Here is a 22,234-nt window from a genome sequence, read left to right as displayed (position 1 = left end):
GAATGGGATGTCCGGCTTGTGGATGGCCAGGCTGAGGATGGCCTGGCATTGGTCCAGGCATGGGAACACCTGTGAATGCTGCATGATCAGGATGTGGGGGGAAATGGGGCTGAGGAGGCATTGGAATGCTACCAGGTTCTGGGATACGAGATGGAGGAAGTTGAACAAAATGTTGGTTTGTAAACGTCTGAGTTGGGATGGGAGCTGGAGGAGATGCTTGATTAAGCATTGGAGGTTGAGGAGTTCCAACAGGGCTGTCGATTTCTGACTCTTGAAGAAAGAAGAAGTTCTGGGAGCCAATAACTTCAGATATTGGTCTCTGTTGAGGGTATTGCTGAGCAAAGTAAGCATGCTCTACTTCTTGGAGAGTGATGGGGGGTAATTGACGAAGTGGGTATCCAGGTGCAGGAACTACTGTAGGAGCTGGAGCAGTTGGGATAGCCATTGGTGGTGGATAAACAGGAGCTGCGGGCTCTATTTCTTCCAATTCCTGAGTTGGTTCCTGCACTTGTTCTTCAGGTTCATGTTGGTTTTCTTCAGCTTCTGGCATAATAGCATCCGCTGATTTGTCAAAGTAACCACATTCATGGACTGTAGTTACGATTTGCTTTATATGAGCATAAGTAGTGCCCAATACTTCTTTCTGTTTGCCATCAATAATAGCATATAAATGCTCTGCAGCTTTAATAGTGTGGGCATGGAATCCAGGTTGACCTTCCTCATTTACTTCATGTTTAGGTGTCAGCTCAGGATATCTATTGCGGAAAAAAATATTATAAAATAAACAATATTGGAAGTAATAAATATACAATATTGGAAGTAATAGTTCATTTATAGATGGAAGTTTTAGTAAATGGAAATTTAATAAACACTTAATAATTCATGAAAATATATATACTTATATGATATACCATACCAACTAAAGTATTTTATAAAACTTCTTCGAATACATATAAAAATCGAAATAATTAAATTTTTATCTTTGCTATATCATGTTTGTTTCTTAGTTAGCCATTATATCCAACCAAATGAGATTCAGGCAGTCAATTTTTTAAATACAAAATAACACTTGATTAAAAAAAACATTAAAATACAGAAAAGGAGAATAGTGTAGGCTAAAAAATATATAAAGTTGTAGATAAAACTGGCAGCATGCTTTGAATTTTAATATCTTTACTTTGTCTATTTGACCTTCCAAACCCACTGTGGATATACCTAAGTGAGAAGGTATTATCGAGCAAAAGACAGTAAGTACTTCCTGCAATATTATAGTCAAATAGGTAAAATTTATGCTCACAAGTCATCAAGAATTCTCAAGTCATCTTCAGTAAGTTTTGCAGCACCATTCACTCCATTGAGAAAATCATCTCGGACTTCAGTGTTGCCCATTTGCATGATACAATCCAATATTAGCAAAACTTCACGAATTTTATTAGTATCTGCTGTGTAACGGACCCATAACTCCTGCAATTTTTAACCAAACATATATGTATCTATATATATATTTTTTTATAAAATTCATTATACATATACATAATGACAAAGAGTTTTGAGTAAATATATTTCCTAGTTTACAATCCCTTTTTACTTTTTGCATTTCACTACATGGGTACATCATTTATTCACTTCATGTTACACATACCCTTTTGGCTTGCTTCTTAGCTTCCCTTTCAGCAGATATGACAATCGAGTTGACCTGCTTAGAAAGGTCTCTAGCAAACTCCAGTGTCTGGGCCACCTCATCATATTTTGCTACAGCAATTTTCTGATCACTGTTCAACTCCTTCCCAGCGGTTTGAAGGTCACGGTAAGAAGTTAATTTGCTCTAAAATAAAAAAAATAATCTCTAATAAGATCATCTTTGACTGTATCTACCATTTAAATATTTTTTTCAATTAAATAATGAAACGCAGCTAAGATTTAAACAAACAAACGACAATCTTAAAAAAAAAGCTTTGTTTTGACAATAATAACGGTAAATAGCGGCTTTTGTTCATTGGTAGTAAAAAAAACATACTATACATTATTATGAAACTAAATGCCGACTTAAATATTCAGATAAATTATCTTATTCTTTATGTTGATACAGCAATAAATCTACTGCAATTTACATTGAGTTTCACTATTTCGTGCGATTTTGAGCGTCACGAAATAACAGCAACATCATAGGAGCACATGTGTAAAAATGGCGTCAGCGAATATACCGCAGTTTATTTACATGCACATCATGATTCTGCTCGAAAATTCTTCATTTTCAAATAAATGGATTAATGATACTTTAAGTATCGTTTATCGTACATAAACAATTACTTCTTTAAAAATATAAATACAATGGATAAACATTTGTTGTCTAGTACATACCTTTCTTTTCTCCAAGTTACGGATTTTGTGTTCAATTATTGTCAAAATCTGTTTGATTGGTGTATTGTCCGCAGCTTCCGAAGAAGCTGGTTTTTCAGACTTTGCATTCGCAGCTGAAGGCATCCTTCACAGGCAACAACTTCTTCTGGATTGAGTATGGTGGTAGTTGAATAGACAAAATCTATCTACAATAGTATAGATCACAAAGCAATAAACATCCCTCTAAGAATATGGCAACTCAAAATTGCACAGATAAAACTTTTAATACTGTGATCTAGAAAGCTGCCATGAGCATTATTCAAATTAGTATCATTAACGTTAGAACTGAACTAATTTACACTAGCATTGATAGAGTAATTATAAATATTTTACCATTTAGGCAGTAGCCTACGTTCTGAGTATAAATGAAGAAGGTTCTGTTTTTCGAAATCTGTTTTTTTTTTAATGTCATCTATACGAGATTCATAAGTCAATACTGCCCCATTAGTGAAAGACGAAAGTAATCCAATTAAACTGAAATAATACATTATGTAGTACAAGTCACATCGTAGAGTTACTAATAACAAGAACAAAATAGAGCTTTAAAAGGATTCGCATAGTTTTCTACGAAATCTGTCAAAACTTCTACATTTTATAATGACTTCAGTCTCAGTGTCATTCAATTTATAATAAATATTAATTGACATTTTCTTTCATGTGTCAATCAAGTCACAATTGTAAATTGTAAACTAAAAGGCGCCAATTTTGCTAAATTGTTACTTGTCTGTTTTTTATAGGAAGAATTTGGTTTTATTTTTAGACCGTACATAGTTAATTTAGACAATCATTTACTTTACTCTTATTAAATCTTATAAAATTCAAAGAGATATTCCTAGCAATTAACAATTCTATCACACGAATATCTTTATGATCGTTTCTGTTTAGTTATATCCTAATTAAAATCAGAATGCAGAATCTAGTATCTCGTATAGTAAGTAATGTTTTATAAATAGATTTTGTTTTTTCAAAAAAATGCGACATGGCATGGTGCTAGTTATTTTATTTTGCAGGTTATAAATTCGGTCCGGCCAACACTAATAAAAAGTTGTTTACACACAACATCTACTCATTGTGATTCGCAAACTACTGAAAAAAGTATGTATTTATTTTTATTATTATTTTTTTGTCATTGTTTGCAATGGATCTGGTGGGTCGCCTGATGGTAAACGCAACCACCGCCCATGAACATGCCGACTTCAAACTGGGAAGGGTTTGGAAAAGGATATGGGCCTCCGGCTCTCCCACTCACCGAACGAAACATAGAGACATGCCACTATTTCATGCCATACTTCTGTGCGGGTGTGGTACTTCCCTGGTGCAAACTGGCCCAATTTGTGCCGAAGCATGCTCGACTACCACATATAAGCAGTATTAATTAATTATCATGTTGTAGCCATAAATCAAGTGACTCTATTGGGAAGGGTTGGAGCTGATCCACAAAAGCGAGGATCAGAAGAACATCCAGTTATAAATTTTCCTCTTGCAACTCACTTCAGTTACAAATATGAATCTGGAGATATATTGCAGAGAACCGATTGGCACAGGATAAGTGTTTTTAGACCTGGTCTTAGAGACACAGTATATAAATACCTTAAAAAAGGTCAAAGAGTCTATGTGACTGGAAAATTGTCTTATGGAGAAGTTAAATTAGATGATGGGCAGGTTAGAACAGCTTCTACTGTTATTGCTGATGATATAATTTTCTTCCAAAGTCAACAAGAGAAATAGATTTGTATGGTCATATAGTTTGTAAGCATAGTTTGTGTAGATTCCATCAATTAAAGTTACTAAGTGTATATTGTACAATTGTTTTTTTTGTGGTTTTTTAAAACCCTTATGCCACTTTATGCCAGTACTCAGCATGAAAAGAAATTAATCTAAAATTTAATCTTAAATCTATGAGATATGTCAATCAAATCATTGTTCTGCATTGTTCATAGATTGCTAATATAGCAATCTATGAACAATATTATAAAAGTAAATTCTTTTCAATATAAATTTGACTGTCTTTGGTAATAAGTTAAAATCTAATTATAGTTTACAACATGTTGAGACAAAATAATTCAAAGATTTAATCCATTTAAAAAATGAACTGTGGGTGATATTCTGTCTTAAGAAAATATGTATAGTAAAATAATTTAAATGTGAAGCACATTTTTAAAAAGCATTTATATTTCTTTAGCCATTAACCAAATATGTATATTTACTAGTACAATAAATACTTATTAATAAATATAAAAGCTCTTTTATTTTTCCTCCTATTTGTACGCTATTGATAATGTTTTGCACTGTAATATATCTAACTTTTATTAAATACTTATGTATTTTATAAAACACCTTCCCTTAGACTGCTCACTAGATGTTGGGTACATAGACGATTTGTGTACTTGAAAGAAAAAGAAAGAATAAATTTTAATTTAATGGATATGGTATAATATAATGACAATAACAAGAAAATAATGAAAAAATATTCGAAAAAAAATATATTAATTAATACTCGTATTTAAATTAATACACATGCAATTATAATCGTATTATTTAATAAAAAACACATTTTAAATGGATAACATATTCACATCATAAGTGATATATATCATTGTCAATATCCATTAAATCCAATCAAAATAATAAAGTAAAAATTACTTTAGTCCAAACAGGGTAAAAGTTACTTGGGTTTTGGACTTTCAACACTATTTGTAAACAAACCAAAGGTCTTCACCAGAATTGGTTCTCCAACAGCTACAACTTTGTTATTTGACCACTATTTTTATGTTCTCTTTAGCCCATAATGTATTTATAAATGTCAAGATTGTATGCATACATTATGCATAAACAGTCTGCATTAATTGGGCTCTAATTTTGACGCGAATTAAGACAAGTCGCTACAAATATTGGTTATAATTTTTTTTTTGCACTTATACAAATACAGAAAAGTATGACGTAGTAATACTAGTTTCTTATAAAACTGCTTGCTGCTCGTCTCGTCTCTGCTTGGAAATATTTTTATTAAATCTTAAGTCTATATATAAACCAAAAATAATTAAAATAAATTGCCGTCTTTTGAGTTTATACGTAGAGTACTAACAAGTCTTTATATATTATATATAATATAGGCAATAACACATAAGGTGGATATTGCGTGTTAGATACTGTAAGGCGTTTGTTTCACTTATTCAGAATTAAGATTAAGATCACACTAGTGAATCGTGCAAGTTTGTTAGTTTGGATGTTTGTAGGTTAATTACGATGAAACTGCTTAAAGGATTTTGATTAAATTTGGTAAACAAACAGGGTATTACCTTACTTGGGTGATAGGGTACTTTTATCCTGATTAAATGGGCTAAAATAGAAATCTCGCTATCTTGGTGAGTGGGGGAGCTGGAGGCCCCCTTTTCCTTACCCTTTCCAATCCTTTCCTTTATTCCTCTAGTCAATCCTTTCTTAATCCCTTTCCAATTTGAAGTCGGCAATCCATTTGTAGAGGCGTTAGGTCCGCAATCCACCTTACACCTCTCCAAATGTTCACGAGCGAGGTGTTAGCACTTAACATTGTTTTGTTTGTTTGTAATGGATAAACTCAAAAACTACTGGACCGATTTTAAGTTCTTTCGCCGTTAGAAAGCTGCAACTTCGCTGAGTGATATAGGCTCTTTATGTACCACGAGCAAATCTAGGGCCAACTGAAAGTATAAAGTGGTAGAAGGTAGGTGGTGAAAGGTGGTGTTATTTTGAATGTGTTTTGCAATTCAACAAAATTTGACTTATCCAATAATTGGTTTATTACATCTTCATTTACCTACTTACTAGAATTCAGATCTTTACTTTCTTTTACTTATAATTTACTGCATTATATTTGAGCCGAGGAACAATCAATTTACCATCTGTGGCATAAGAATAGTAACATCTTGTTTCAGTTTGTATCCGCTATGACTTTTAGAGTTTTTCCCGTAGTCCATTAAAAATAAGTCTATGTAAATTTTGTAGTCTCCTTCCTATCTCCGGAAATTTCGCATTTATTATATTATTATGAGCTCACACGGTAAACCCTGTTCTATCTTACTCTTATCATTCAGAGGTATGAAAAATAGATACAAGCCTAGGATATGCACAAAAAATTTCATAGAATCTGTCCAATCGTTGTATGTATATAGAGATAACAGTAAATGCTAAATAGTAATTAGTATGGCATAAGAACAGTGAGGATTTTCACTTGATTGACTTTATCTGCAGTCTTTCCTGTGTTGTGATAATGATTTTGGCAAAACGAATAATCATTTCATCAGATTCCTTATCGTTTTATATTTATGCTCCTCAAGTTCTAGTAGGTATTTAAGGAAAGGACTTTCAACTTTTAATAGTAATTAGGACTATACAGGTGAAAGCAATTTCCATCAAAATGCGTTTAGCCACTCTAGTCAAGTGGTTTTGTTTATATCCTTGTGTTGTGGCTTTAGTTTATATCCTTGTGTATGTATATGTAGGTATGTTTAACATTTAGTCGCATATTTAATTTATATTTGAATAAAAGAACGAAGAAAATCTCGTATGCGTTTTCTTAACCGGTAGGAAAAAGGTGAAAAATACTATTAATGTTATAAACCTTAACGCTTGTAAGAGAGGATGGATGTTAGTTACTCTGACACGCGAAACCATTGGACGGATTTTGATGATACTTTGTGGTGATGTAGCTTATATACCAAAATAACATATCAGCTTCAGAATATGACATGTACTTATAATTCTGTAATATGACTAATATATCACGCAAATAAATTCTTTTAATTACATGAAAACTTTTTCTAAATCCTAAGTAAAAAAGGAAAATTATTGAGGTAATTACTAATTATATATACTTACAAAGCATAATTTTATTACACGCTTCTTTTAAATGTTGGTTTTCCAACATTCGCGATTTTTTTAAATAATTGGTTTAAGGGTGGAAAAATGAGGATGCTGTTAGGTTCATTTGTTTTAATATTTAACAAATTTAACACGATATTTTTTTTGAAACATTATATTTATATTCTTTACAAGTTGGAAGTATTGGCACACAATATATGCCCAATAGAAATAATTGCAAAAATACAAACTCAATTATTATAGTACTTATTGATACCTAGGTACTTTGATAAAGCTCCACCTTTTGTTTGACAAATCATACATCATTCACTCTTTAGTCAGTTCTATTAAACTATATTACATTTATAACTAATATTTACAAACTCAATAATTTTAGTCTCTATTACAATATTTACCTATATTGATAAGAGATCACAGAAAATTGTAGCTGGAAATAATTGAGTAAAAGCCTAGCATAATATACTATAAGTCTACCACTTTACACTTTTATCACAGAGGAATTTTAAATTGGTTTAAGGCATTAAGTGACGATTTTATTGTCCATAAAAGGTTTTCTAAATGAAATTCACTTTCTAAACATAATTTCATGGAAAGTCAATTTGTCCATGCATATATTTTGTGGTAGCTTTTTGTTTAAAATTATGACACATGCTACAATTATGAGGTTTCTGCCTAAAAGAACCAATGGAAGACACAAACATTGTGTGTATGATATTTATAATATTCTTATTTTTAAGACTGTACTGTGTTAAGTTTTTAAACAAGAATATTTTTACCTAATTATATTACACATACATACTAATTAAATTAACAAAATGCATTATTATCGCGTAAAAACCACAATCTAATACGCTCAACAAAATTTTTCTCTTTTGGCAATAATTTGTAACTGCCGAAATCAGTCTGCAGTATATGGTCCATTGCACAATATATTCAAATAGTCTCTATGAATTAACACCTATAATCTCTGTCCCCTTGTCTAACTAAATAATATATATATATGTAATTGACACTATCAGATAAACATCACGTGGCACAAAGGCATCATTAAGGTCCATACCCTGTTTGACTCCAAATACCGTATTATATCTGTCAAAGTACTCTCAGTCAATTTAAATAATTGATATATATATATTTAGATTTAGATATCGGAAGACTGAAAATGTTAACTTTCTGAGAGATGTTTGACTAGAAATATATCGGGTGGAGTAAGTTTGACAATACACAATAACACATCACTTAATCGTGTCTATTTTTTCACAAGTCATTGTTCACATTTTTCACTTTTAAGATTAAGAGCGTAATACTCCGAATTGTATTCGGATTCCGGTTTCATCATCATATTATTGTCACCAATGAGGGTGCTAATGTAATGTTTGTCGTGTGACGGGGGCGCGGGCGCGGGGTCCGACCGCGGTCGCTTCCGCCAAGGTTCAGAAGCTGTCATGCTCAAATCTGTTGGCATATCTTCTTCAACATGTTCATCTTCACACCGCTCTTCCTTCATTTCAGCCTTCACAACAGGCGGCGGCTGCTGTTGTTGTTGCTGTTGTGCAACACGGGTTGGGCTCATTTGTTGCCGCAAAAGCGATATGTTTTTGATATTTTTGAGTTCTGTAGGGTTTCGCAGAAACCTATAAATAAAGTGATATTAATATCATGTTTTTGGGTATGATTCATGTTTAATAAGGATTATTAATGCGATTACACTTACTGATAACAATGTCGTTCGCCCTGCACTTTGCGTAATATATTAACTCGGTAATAATATCTTAATGCTCTCGACATTTTATCATAGTTCATAGACAAGTGATTTTTCTGAATGCCCCAAAGCTTGGCAAGTCCTGCAGGATCGACAATCTTAAACACGCCTGTTTCTCTATTTTTCCAGGCGATATAGTTGGTGTATCTTTGTGTAGGATCATTTAGAAGTTGTTGCAAGAAATCCCATAAAAGTCTTCCATCTGAAACGAAACAACAGATAAGTATTTGTGTAAAAAATTTAAATGATGTTAGGTAATGTAGATAGTTATATTAGATTTTGTTTGAATTCAATTAATCAAAATACTCACTTGTATTGGATTCAGGCATGTCATTGGGGAAAAATTCACGATGCTGAGTCCGGAAATGCGAGTGTTGAGGCGCCGCATGGGTTTGTGGAGCGGGACTGGGCAAGGAAGTTTCTTTAGGTGAGTGAGGTGGGGGAGCAAATTTTGCTTCTTCATCGGAATCTGATTGATTACTTCCGGAACTTGTTTGAGTGGGAACTTGAGGGGCATAAGATGGTGCATAACTCATAGTTTCACCACGTTGGGGACTACCGGAACTGTCCACAGAAGGAGCAGGGCTTAAAGTAACAGAGTTCGGCTGGGCAGATGCAGCAGCAGCGCTATGAAAGTGATGGAAACCATCAGCTACAGCCCAAGTCGGTGTGGGTGGATGGGAGTGTGGAGAAGGCGGGTAGGGAGCACTTCGAGCAGTTGGAGTTACTGGAGATGATGGCACTCTTCCTAATAGGGCAGCGTCACGCACAAGCATCTGAAGGACATTGTGTAAAACATCGCCAGCTCCAGGGCAACGTTCACCTAAATCGGTTTTGGTTAAAAGGCACAAAGCCTTACCTAAAAGCAAAGAGTCGCCATGAGTAAAGTTTTTATCAAAAACATCAATCTGTTAATAAGCACTATGTTGTAATTTATCCCTACCATTCATTTGAAACAGATCCATGTCGAAGTTTGGTAAATCAAATTCTCTTTCACACCATTTCAAGAATACGGCTACATCTTCTCTTGTCCAAAGTCTGGGTTCTGGAGGGAGACCTGAAGGTAGTTGGGCCTTTGTATCTCCGAGAGGTGACAAAGGCGGAGGCGCCCACGGTAGTGGGTATCGCCATAAAAGCTCTGTAGGACTGAATGGAAGCGGTAACCGCTCCATGCTGGGTCCTGATGGCAATTGTAAGCTAACAACTTTCATAACGATAATCTGGAAGAAAAGAAAAAACGATTTTACTATTATGTACTTTATACGAAGCAGCTTAGTTTTTTTTAAACACGCAGTTTGGTTTAATTAGTAACTAATATGCAATTTGTTAATTTACTTATAAGCTATAAGTTATATTGAGTCCTCATATTGCATATATTTCTTTTATTAATCTACTTAAAATTAAAAATAAAAATACATATTAAAATTTTATTTTTATAATACATAATTAAAATCTAGTCCGTTTTGTTATTGATAGCCTTTATCCCCAGGTTTTGTCATGCCATTTAGGGTAAATCGAATTACCGTAATCTTAGGAGGGGGATGTCTCCCTATTATTTCACATTGGTATAACATTTGCACGTGTTCTGATAAAGTTATCATTCACTTTTTAATTTAGTCTAAACAATATAAAATTGTATTAAACTTTGAAAAAGTGAAGTTTTCAACTAAGTATATTGTTATATGGTATTTTTTTATTGGGCACGTAAATAATATTTTATGAAATTGTAGTTTTACCATAATTAGTAAAGTAATATTCTTTAGGAGCTTATGTTTGAAATTAAACGTTAATGGGCACATTTAGCCTTATCGGGTGGGGTCGGAAATGCGTGTATTCGAGATAGCGCCGTTTGTGATAAGCACCGCTACTTACCGGCTGAGCTGATCCGGAACTGGTTGCGTAGTCAAAAATCCTAAGAGATGATTGGCAACAATTACAAATTTCAGCACGTACGCATTATCACAACACAAAATATCACAATATCCAGTGTTCACAATAGCACAGCACACGCGTAGCGTTGGTCCCTCCAAACGTGTCGTGTTACGGCACACTCCGTAAACAGCAGCGTATCTGAGGGAACGACTTCGCAGACGAGCGTCGCACACAAGTCTCCGACGCGAACTGATGATGCGGTGGCGGCGCGGGCGGACGGACGCGAGCGGCGAGAGACCACCTCCCCCCTCACCCTTTACCACATCGTTTGCCACACATTGCGGAGAGTGAGATAAAACTTCAGGAGCCAGACAATTCAAGTCCCATTTTTAACATATTTGCTTTTATTGATCATATATTTATTTCCGCAAACGTATATGTATAATCTCAGTGCAATTTTGACTATAATGAGGTACAGATTTCTTATTTAGGTTTAGTTTACTTAGGTTTAAATCGAACAGCAACAATTGCGTATGCTTAGGGCATGCGGAAGTGCTAGTTGTGCGGTAGGATTACGTCAGCGCGCCAGTTTTTAATAACTCGTAATATTTCCTTGTTTATAGACTAACTAAGCAGGCTACCTAAATAGTAGGTAATGAGCATGTACTATTGTTTTGCAAGTTGATTAATTAATTTCGACATAGGAAATAACTTTTATAAAATTTAGAGGACATGTTTGAAGTAGCTATAAAGTAGACAATTTATAACTCCATGGATTCAATATTCGGAGGTTTAACCTTTAGTTAAACTTGAAATTGTCTCCTCTATTATTCTTTCTCTGTTATTCGATTGCTTTGTTCGTTATTGTACATAGGTACCTACTTTGATTGCGAGCACAGGAAATGTCTGAACTCTTGGTTAGCGGTTTCCTGGTACCTACAGAGTGAGACAATATGAGTGTTAACCGGTTTTAGCTGAGTTTATTCGTAAACATACAATGATCTTAAATATAGGCGATATATTTTAATACTGTTCGAAGATACACTTTCTAAAAGTGGATTTATTTGCAACATGCATTGATTAAGCTATCACTTACTGCTATGTTTTAATATAGAACCGCTTTAACTAGGTAGATTTAAGATCATAAGATGGTTGTAGATATAATACATGCTCTGGCTGCCGTCCCACTACCGGTTCGAGACAGAAATATTCGGCAGCCAAGGCGGAAGTGGCCTCGGAATCTTTACCTGTTGCTCCCTTACCCCGCCACGTTCCCTTCTATTCCCGTCCTTGTCACACGCGCAGAGTTTGACTCACGTGGGTGAGAAGCAGTGATATCAGTTGAATAAGTTAAAGTAGGTAATTTGAAGAATAAAAAATGCCGATGTTCGTGACCGTGACCGCACATCTTAGCGCTACTTTCTATGTAGATGTTGATATAATACGATTAATTGTTTTTCAATGTCTGTTACATCGATAATTGTTTACAATTATTATATATTCCCTGTACTTTCGTTAATTGACTCTTATATGGGTTAATGAAAAAAGTGTAAATTTATCCAATTGGAATGTGATAGACAAAGCCAAATAGTTATATTATATTATAGATATATTTTGTAAATAAATGTTCATAGGATTAATAAAATATTAACATACAGAGGGACGACATATAGAATTTTTGCAATTGTTCCTAAGCTTTTTTGTGCGGAACCATTAGGGCGCGGGTCCGATTCGCACTTATCGATTTTTAATTTTATTCGTTTCTAGAATTTGTTTAAAAATTATGAAGTGTAGATTTTAAATTGTGTACACACATTTTATAGAAAGTAGTTTTCTGTTGAAAAACTAGAAATCTACATAAGTCAACGGATGTCTAGACCGGATACTGTTCCAGTTGTAATTGCAATCATATGGAAATAGCGGCACTTCCTGTAAAGTGGCCCGAATAACAACTGTTTTAAAATCACAACCTGTAGGTATTTAGCATAAGTTTACATTATCATAGGTGCAATCACTGGTTACTGTTAATTTTCTATGGATTTGTTTGTTATTCTGTTACTACCAATAAAAAGCTATTCTTCTTTCCGTTATCAGGCTGACAACATTTACAGTCAACGTGACTCCTATTTCAAATTGCAATGTTTTTATCTTTACGCACTTCCGAGCCTTCGTTTGCAGCCACGACCTCGATTTCGCCGTTGTTTCTGTCGTTACATAATTTGGTGCCAGTCAAAACTAGGCAACGATGTCACGCCAAAACGTTGCGCCATTGCTTGTGAACCAGAGTTATAAGCATTACAGTACTATAGGTAATGTTTGCGAAATACCGCTTCATGCCAAGATAGCATAATATTTTAAGCATGCTTACCGCCCGCGGTTCGCTCGTGCGCTTCACATTTTCGCGGGAAAGCCAGTTTCATCAATAAATCCATCATGAATAGTAGGTAAGTTTCTTTTTTACACGCTTTTCATTAGCTTCACCTGTATGTTTGTATTTTTGTTTGTATGTTTGTTTGTAACCGACTTCTTTGGGCGCGATTTTGACCCACTTTAAACGGCCAGATTTCGTTCAAACTTTGTAGATTTATTGAGGACCGATGACAATACACTAATTTGATAAAATTATTCCATTTTTTAATTTGCAAAATATGATTTTTGTTAAAGCGTGTTTTTTAGTTTTTTTAAACTATTATTTATTATTTGAGACTTATTGTCTCGCTTTGGTTGCTCATTTTTTTCTCTAAGACTGTTTCAAATCCTTTCTTCTAACTCTATATAACGTCACGTTATATATGACAGAGCTAAATATTATAGTGTGCATTAGGGTCATTAATAGGATTAAGGAGTATGAATAGATTTTGTTTTTCCATATTGAAAATGTGCATCGAGAAGATTTTAGTGACATTCACACCATTAACGCGATATCAGGTCGAGCCAAAATAACTGAGTTAGCAGAAAACACATTACATTGATATTGTAAAAGGTTTGTTATGAGAAAAAGAAAAGTACATACATGATGTCTTAGTAACTTGTCTGTTGTTTTCCCAAATTTGGTAATTATTGTTTGTCTGAGGGCATCACTATACTGGCCAACGAAGAAATCGTCCACTTCCGGCGCCTAGACATTTTGATTAACGTTCAGAAGAGCATGTGGTCACGTACTAAGTAATAATGTAGTTTTTAACAAAAACAAGCTTTCCGTCCGCGGCTTTGTCCGCGTAGTCGCAGCAAAGATAGACCCGGAGTTTTCCTCGCACGTACCCGTTCCCGTGGGCTTTCCGGGATAAAAATGCTTTTTATATGCCTCCCCCGGTTCTAAGCTACCTCTGCACAAATTTTCAGCCAAATCGATTAATTCGTTCTTGAGTTATAAAAAGTGTAACTAACAACACTTTCTTTTATACATATAGATAATTCCATAAAACTGTGTGGCTTATAATTTAAATTACAACCTGTTGTAAAATCGGAGTGTTTATAAATCTGTTTTAAGAATAATTACGTGCGTAATCGTGTAGTTTGAAAATGACGTCAAGATGTTGTTTATCTAGTGTAAACTTAGTACAGAATTAATATGCTAAAAATCATCAGCTCATATCATAATATATAACATATATAAATAATTTAAACATTTCACAGAATCCATTAATTTCAATGATGTTATATTATACCAAATAACTATTTTAATAAGGTACATAGATATATTTTCCCTCTTAATGTACCTAAGTATTATTTATCTAATTGAGAAAAAGCTACGTTACAGTTTGATCTAGTTTGGCATAGTAATCAAATCGCGACTCGAGGTTTTTTTCTATATAAGCAGTAAATATCTATAAGAATTATCTTATAATCTCATATTCTAATCTTATCTTGAAATAATAATAATGATTATAAGATAGCATAAAAATTATTAGAAAATGTGTTGATATTATAACTAGCATATATATTCTGAGGTTAATTGAATTAAATATAACCGTTTCATCCTATTTCATAACAATCAAATATGATTGTATAATCTGGGACAGAAGAATTTCATTGTACCTTCAGTAAATAAGCGATTCTGTCAAGGTTATCACATTATGTAAGTATTACGCTTTCGTACACTCTTCAAATAATGCGTGCGTAAATTCTGTTATATCTAACGTAATCCAGGAAAGTAATTACCTCTTATATATAAAACTTTGAGAGAATTGGAATAGTAATGATTACTTTTGATTTGTAGTACAATTGGTCGCATTATATTAAACTATATATATTTTCATACTAATCCTAACTAATATTAACTATGAATGCGACAGTAGCTCTGTCTGTACGTTTGTCTCTTCTTCACGCCTAAACCACTAAACCGGTTTGGCTCAAGTATGGTAAAGAGATAGTTTAAGATATGCAAACGACAAGGGATTGATTTTATTCTAGAAATTCCACGAAAACAACAGCAACAACATGAACAATGCGGAGATAACGATGACGTGGTGGAAAGATATTGTGTAAATAAATTTGTATTAAAGATTTTTAAAGCGAACTCGAATAGAATAGATAATTATAGGATTGTAACGAGTAGCCCCCAGGCGAGCTTGACGCACTCAAGTGTCACATGACAAAGCGACCCTCAGTCGATTTTGGATCAACACGAACGTGATCAAAAAACCGGGTTAGAAATGCACCCGTGATGGGAGAGGGTTCACATGCTTAACCTTGCGTTTGAAACCTGCGCAGGAATGCTCGACGAACCATCGTTGATGTATAAATGTTCTATGAAAATACCTCCTACGTTCTATGTACTTTGCAATAAAAGCTTTGGAAGAAGTTGTTAAAATTAAATATCAACTTTATAACAAGAAGTACAAAATGATATCATCGTTTATAACATTCAAGTCATAACCACTAGTCAAGTCTTAAATTTTGTATGACATATAATATATACCACCGTGTCGTAAAAAGTGTATCGTCAAGGGGCTCGCTTGGTATGTCCCAATCGGGCCATGTGCGCGCGCTCCCACGCGTAGTTGACACACAAGTGTGCGCCAGCGCCACAACAAACTACGTATCGCCACCGTCGTTTCCTATGTGTGAGTGAATGTGCTGCTACTTCCTGGTACAACGCGCGAGATGCTTTATTTAAATTCTCCCTTTGTGTGCGTACGTTATATTATTTATATCCATCTACACCTACAAGAATATTATTACATTAACGATATGTGTGTGTCGAGTCTTTTTAATCTTCATTGTACTTCCTGATCATGCGCTAGTGTGTGTTAGCCACTTGTTTGAATGTTAGGGCGACTTTATCTCAGCGAGGGACGTAGTGCAGCGTCCGATTACTTGCTTTGGGTGGGGTATAATTTTGTTTTTATTTAATATCGATAATAGTAAAAAGAATATATTTATGATATAACGTTTAAAAATATTGTATGTCTTCTTTTTCAGTGGCGACTCCAATGTTGTATAAAACAAAGCTCTCATGTTTACATTCTCATTGGCAACAGGAAGCGTCAACCGTTATAATGTATCAAGCAGTATTCTTGGTAAGAAACAATACCAGTTCCGTTGTTGTTTGCAAAACTGGCGATTTCAGGAAGTGTCTGCACTTTGATCCATTAGGCCTATTTTTAAATTAATTAAAGCGATTCGATTATGCGAGTAAAATAAATGCAACATTACATTGTTGATTTAAAATATGTACATGTGTTATCAGTATATATAAAGAAATATAAATTATTTACAATCACATGTCATGAACACTAATTAGTTAATTCCATAATATAGAAAAGTTATAAAGATATGGAAGATAGTTTATTTTTATTTCTATATCGATAGTTGTACTTCACTATTGTGCAAAACAGCGCAAGTGGACAGATGCGGCAGTAGTTTGCACAATTCAGAATGGAGAGGGCCCACACTCGGAGGGAGGCATATGAATTTCCACTGCAAATCCCTCCTGTCGTTCACATCTGTCGCCATCGAGTGAGGATTAGATACAAACGTCATTAATTGATTCATTCTTAGCGAAGGGGTACGATTGCTGTTTGGCGAATCGTGCATATGTCGTTTTTATAGCTGCGGCTGAGTTAGTGGACTATAAATAATAGACATATTATGTACGCTTTAGATATTAGATATTAAAAATCGGTTGGTTTCGTTTGTATGATTAGCTGCAGGAACAACAATTAAACCCATAAAAGTTAGTTGAAGAGGGATTCCTCTGCCGATAGGCATGAGTTATATATCAACTTTTATTACTTTGTATAATTTTCGTAAGTGATCCTATATACTAAATAAAAAGACAATGAATAATGTAAAATAGTTACACAAGATGTAACAGAAGAGACAGAACAGTTGTATAGTTTCGCAGTCCATTGGTCGCTATTTGCAATGCGGTAATCGCCGACGTAAATAATGGCATAATGCAATTACGTGACGGTTACGCACGGTTCTCGAAAGGATGCAGGGGTCGCACTTGTGCGGCTTCCACCTGAGATTGCAGATTTGAATACAGTATCAACTGTCAAATAATGTCTTTGCGTCTGGCTTCTTTTTTTGCCCATCTCACGTGTGGGGGACTGTGTCACGAAGTCACGTTTGAAACGGTGGTCTTAGCTATAGGTACATTTCATCGGAATACTATTTAGGGAGACGAATAAGAACATATTAATATGCTAGTTCAGCAATTATCGTGTTGAAGTATAAGAGAAAAATGTAGTTTGAGAAGCGTGAGAAGCAAGATCAACCCTTCGTTAGGATGGCAATACAGGTGTAAAATCGTTTCTAAGCACGCCCCTTTCACCCTATACAACGTGCAGGTATCTTATATTTATCTCTAACTCTCCACAAAGGACAATAATAGAAATATCACTGAATAAAAATATTATTATGATCGTTACTATATGTATATATGACTTTAAATATAGGTACGCACAAATATAAACCATTATTTGGAATGCTAAGTACTTAGATACATTGGGGTTTTTCTATAATATTGGTTTTCGGATTCTAGTCTTAAAATAAAATCCTTCAGCTACACGTAAACCACTCTGCGAAGTGTTTATTTTAGTTAAATTTAATAAAAGCTAAATGTGGTGAGTAGGTGTAAATTCCGTTATATTTTTATTATTCTCTTAGGAAGCTGTGCATTTTTCCAGTCCAATCATTTCTAAATTTGTAACACGAACCACAAGACTTTTTATATTTAAATTTCACGTATTAAATCACATTTTAGTAAAGTCATAATAATCAATATTTTGAACGACAATGAAATAAAAATCACAGATCGATAATAGGAAACTGTTAGTAATAGAAGGAGACGCTCAATGCAGATAAAAATGCTTAGTTACGTTAATTACTCTTAAATACTTTTTCCGGTTCTGGTTAAATTGATTGAAAATAATAAAAAAATCATGTTACTTTTACAATGCAAGAAAATATTTAATGTTTTTTAATTGGTCTCGATCCATTTTAGCCAGCTTTTATTCTTGGTAAAAGAATAATGTGTTTAATTTAATCACAACCGGGAAGTAAATGTATTTACGCGAACATTTTTAGTAGAGAATATCATTTTTACAAAACTAACAATGGGAGATAGTCTGAATACATGTCACATCACCCGTGAAACCCCGACTTTGTCCAACGTGTGAAAGGGTTCACTCATTAGGAAGATTGCAAGGGCGCGGGGTGTTGCGATAATGTGTACGGTTGCACTCGTGTTGATATTGTTCCTGCGTGTCACGTCTCTGTTACCAGAACCCATTATTCTCTTGGTTATTCTCAGGAAGTATACATTTTTCTAGAGAAAGCAACGTTGCTCTCGACACAAAGCCAAAGCAACGGGGTTAAACAACGGTCTAACCGGGAAATGCAAGGTAAATGTGGCCATTACTGAGATTACTCCGCATATCATATTTGTTCTGAGTTATTAATGTACTCGTCTTCGCGCCCACAGAACAATTCAAAGAATAGTCTCTTTGTTTACGATCGCATAAATTAAATTCTGTAGTCTGTGCTTTGCTATTTAATATCAATTATAATCTATTTCCGAAACAAAGTATGTCTGGTTCTTCAAAACAATATCTCTCTGCTATTTTATTCTTGCTACGTGTAGACATACTAACATAGTTCAAGAAAACATACTCAATAGAGTCCTTGTTTAATTAAGATTTGTTTTATTCATTTCGGAACAAATGGAGCAATTTCACCTACAACCTACAAACTAAAATTTAAAATTAAAGTATAATTATAATTACTATCGAGGTCGTTCTTGGAAACAAAATAAAATTTCCAAGTAGAACTACAAACCCGGAATATATGAAATATATATTTTCTTATTTTTTAATCAGAGATGATAAATATTTGGTACACACAAAGTATGACAAATCATAACTGTCAGTTCCGCGGTTTTTGTTGCGTTCCTCATTCCTGATTACGTAAGGAAATGTAATACTGCGTTAACAGACATAATCTTATATTTTTTTACTGTCTCATGTTATTTTTAACCTGTCAATTATTACCGCATATTATATTAACGTTCATTTTTACCATACGTTATAAAAAAGAGTTTGGTAAACACTTCACCTTAGTCTAGCCTATTTTCAGCTTTATTTTACGCAATATCTATTTGGAAAATTTTCGTTAATACTTTTTTAAAAGATATGTCTTTATGTATGGTTGAAATTCCATGACTTCAACAAAGAACACTCATGTCGATTGCTAAGAAATATTCCATTGTACGTATGGACTTTAATGGATGTGATTTGTTAAATTGACATCAATTTGATGCTCTTAATTCATATAAGCATCCATTTCGTGCCTGATCCACGCAATAAAGCAGTGTGAATGCGCCTTTGGTTGTATTCGACAGGTCAAGTCGAGCCAAGATGGCATCAAGTAGGAAGTGAAGTGAGGAAAACGTTCTAGCGTCATTCAAGGTCGACAACGCGACGAGCTATGTCCATCCAGTACACACAGTACACATACATTACATAGCGCTTCGTTGGCTTGTAATTACGTGGGTATTTTTAAGTGTTCCGTGATCAGTTGGCTCTAAAGCATAAACTTTAGATGATAATTGAAACGTTACGTTTTCTAGAAAAGTACATAATTTTAATCAGGTGTATCGATACACGATTTCAAAAAATTTATCAATTCCTACGTTCTAAAATCTTTTTTAGTTAGTTTTTTTACAAATTAATAACCGGGTCTTTTAGATTTACGACGATTTCTATGAAACGACGTGTATTGTTGGCCGCTAGAGGAGTGGTTATTTTTTGCGTCGATCAATTACAACGGCCAGCCCACTTATGAAATGCTTGCAATGCATACTTTGCATTAGCCATGAGTAGTTTTTAGATATCGTCTATTTACAAAAATCTTCACATAATAAGTGTGCAATCCGCACGCTTATTCTATTGAAGGCAGGTAACATCGCGGTGTACAATGGCAGTGAATTTCATTCGGTCTAAAATATTAACTTTCGCACAAAGGGAAACATTATATTTCCAGGATAAAGCACATCTTCACTTCCGAACAATAGGTTGAATGAAAAACGAAGTGGTAAACAGTGGTTCCCTTACGGATCGAGCTCCGAGGTGGCTATTGTGATGTGCAACAACAGTTTAAGTTTGCCTTTTGAAAAACCTGTGCGATAGTGTTGCTTGCATATACATTCGAATAATTAAATACGTTTTACGATTAAAATTTTATGTTGTTTGAAAAAAAAATGAAATGTATTATTTTTGTAGAAAACCAAGATAGAACACTCAGCATTTTCCCGCGACGTAATGCAAATTTTTAGATTTTTGCGTTTTAAAATTGTATGTACGAGTGTTTGATATAAAGTACTTAAACTCAATGTGTTCCGATCCGATTTGTGTACGAGATAAAATTGAATTGTATTCTCGTTTTACCGTGGTTTTTTTTATAGCACAGTTATAGGTTACACACGTATCACGGGCGAAGCCGGGGAGAACCATCAATTACCTTAAATTTCAAACTCAATATAAGAATATTTTATTTAAATTAAAAACGAAATTAAATTTAATGGAAACTTTTTTTCATATTTACATTGTGTAAGTATTATGTTAGAAGTACCATCAAATTATTATACATACAATGTGTCTATTTAATTATTAGAATATAAATAAACGGTATTCATTTGCAAAGTATTATGTAAAGGATGTTCGTAGAAACAGCCCAAACTGTGCTTTAATAGGATATTAACATTCACATTTTTGAGAACAATTCAAAAAGAGGAAATAAAAGACTGAAGTACTTTGTGGGAATTTCATTATTTGTAGAAACACAAAGGATTGGGTACGACTAGTGCGATAGTTTTCTACTTATTGTGCTAAGGAGACGCCGGCGTTACTTTTAGGGATGAATAGTGAATGCAAGCTTTAAAACCAGCTTAACATTTCAGTGGTAGTAGATAGCTGTCTTATGAAAATTATTGGTTATTCATAAACTATTTTGTCATTTTTCTTTGAGATGAGTAGTATTTATTATAAGAAAAAATAATAATCACGTCAAGTAGTAATATAAATAGCATAGAATTGCGACTCGCTTACCCACAGGCATTTAAGTATCAAATAATATTACAAAGTGGCTTATAATATTTTATTCTGATTTTATCAGCAGTTATTGCAATTATTACTATTACAACTAAAGAAGTATCACCGATCAGATATGAGGATGAGTGCCTCCTTTAGCTTAACATTTGCCGACGCATTGTCTGCTTGCTCCACCTCATCCCAAAGGATTCCTGATTGTTATAATTCCGGCGCACATTTCCATAAAAATCATTCCTGATCGTTATCTCGTGAACAGGTCGGATCTTTTTTTCAAGTGCATCATTTATTATCTTTAAGAGAACAAAAAATCGAAGGGTCCAAAGCGCCGCGCAGTCCCTTCTAGGAAACATTTTTGGATTTGTTTGACACTCATCTGTGAGATATAGAACGGCCAGTGGACATCGCATTTCGACGAATACGGACATCCACTTCAGTTTGCGCCTCCACGAGAACAAAGAGGTGTGAATCTACAATTATCTGATTTTGTTTAATTTTTTAACGCACAGATAAATTGCTTTGATAGGTTACACAAGATTGATCAACGATGATTATTATAATGAATTATGTAGTCATTTTTGAAATTAAAATGTAGCTGCATATATGCACCAGATTAAATAGGCAAAGGAAGATTATGTAGACAATCTGTTGGACAATTTCTTTCAATAAATGATTTAGCACAATTTTCTATTCTTCCTTAATTTTAAGTTAGCTAGTATATGACTCGAGGAAAGACTGTAACTTTTTTACGACGTATGTGGATTTTTGAAGAAGAGGCAGTATGACC

The 22,234-nt window shown here is 34.0% G+C and overlaps 3 protein-coding genes across 3 annotated transcripts in view; 1 reads left to right on the top strand and 2 right to left on the bottom strand.

The window, feature by feature from the left end:
* LOC119833213 (caprin homolog) overlaps positions 1–2,572 on the bottom strand; it is a 4,189-nt gene extending 1,617 nt beyond the window's left edge. Inside the window, exons 1-4 of the mRNA XM_038357136.1 lie at positions 2,362–2,572; positions 1,643–1,825; positions 1,298–1,464; positions 17–755 (exon numbers count right to left, since the gene is read on the bottom strand). Of these exons, the coding sequence (XP_038213064.1) occupies positions 17–755; positions 1,298–1,464; positions 1,643–1,825; positions 2,362–2,484 (1,212 nt within the window). The 5' untranslated portion in view covers positions 2,485–2,572. The remainder of the gene's footprint in view (positions 1–16; positions 756–1,297; positions 1,465–1,642; positions 1,826–2,361) is intronic.
* A 476-nt stretch (positions 2,573–3,048) lies between these two features.
* Positions 3,049–4,203, top strand: LOC119833300 (single-stranded DNA-binding protein, mitochondrial). The gene is made up of 3 exons (XM_038357283.1): positions 3,049–3,331; positions 3,411–3,495; positions 3,794–4,203. The coding sequence occupies exons 1-3, from the start codon at positions 3,308–3,310 to the stop codon at positions 4,126–4,128; spliced, it is 444 nt and encodes a 147-aa protein (XP_038213211.1). The 5' UTR covers positions 3,049–3,307; the 3' UTR covers positions 4,129–4,203.
* A 3,195-nt stretch (positions 4,204–7,398) lies between these two features.
* On the bottom strand, positions 7,399–11,175 carry LOC119833237 (ets DNA-binding protein pokkuri). The gene is made up of 5 exons (XM_038357164.1): positions 10,895–11,175; positions 9,966–10,242; positions 9,333–9,881; positions 8,975–9,224; positions 7,399–8,894 (listed from the first exon to the last, which is right to left on the bottom strand). Exons 2-5 carry the CDS (start codon positions 10,231–10,233, stop codon positions 8,525–8,527), a joined length of 1,437 nt encoding a protein of 478 aa, XP_038213092.1. The 5' UTR covers positions 10,234–10,242; positions 10,895–11,175; the 3' UTR covers positions 7,399–8,524.
* Positions 11,176–22,234: the final 11,059 nt, after the last annotated feature.

This window comes from Zerene cesonia, chromosome 17, assembly GCF_012273895.1.
Source record: "Zerene cesonia ecotype Mississippi chromosome 17, Zerene_cesonia_1.1, whole genome shotgun sequence".
Classification (NCBI taxonomy): Eukaryota; Metazoa; Arthropoda; class Insecta; order Lepidoptera; family Pieridae; genus Zerene; species Zerene cesonia.
Note: the sequence above shows the minus strand (reverse complement) of the source record. Positions and strands in the feature narration are given on the sequence as shown.

Bases quoted from the DNA above. Each gene is read 5' to 3' on its own strand.
- LOC119833300 (XM_038357283.1), top strand. From the start codon at position 3,308: ATGCAGAATCTAGTATCTCGTATA. The intron at 3,332-3,410 runs GTAAGTAATGTT...TTTATTTTGCAG, and splicing joins AGAATCTAGTATCTCGTATA to GTTATAAATTCGGTCCGGCC. The intron at 3,496-3,793 runs GTATGTATTTAT...ATCATGTTGTAG, and splicing joins TTCGCAAACTACTGAAAAAA to CCATAAATCAAGTGACTCTA.
- LOC119833237 (XM_038357164.1), bottom strand. From the start codon at position 10,233: ATGAAAGTTGTTAGCTTACAATTGCCATCAGGACCCAGCATGGAGCGG. The intron at 9,882-9,965 runs GTAGGGATAAAT...CTTTGCTTTTAG, and splicing joins GGATCTGTTTCAAATGAATG to GTAAGGCTTTGTGCCTTTTA. The intron at 9,225-9,332 runs GTGAGTATTTTG...GTTTCGTTTCAG, and splicing joins CATGCCTGAATCCAATACAA to ATGGAAGACTTTTATGGGAT.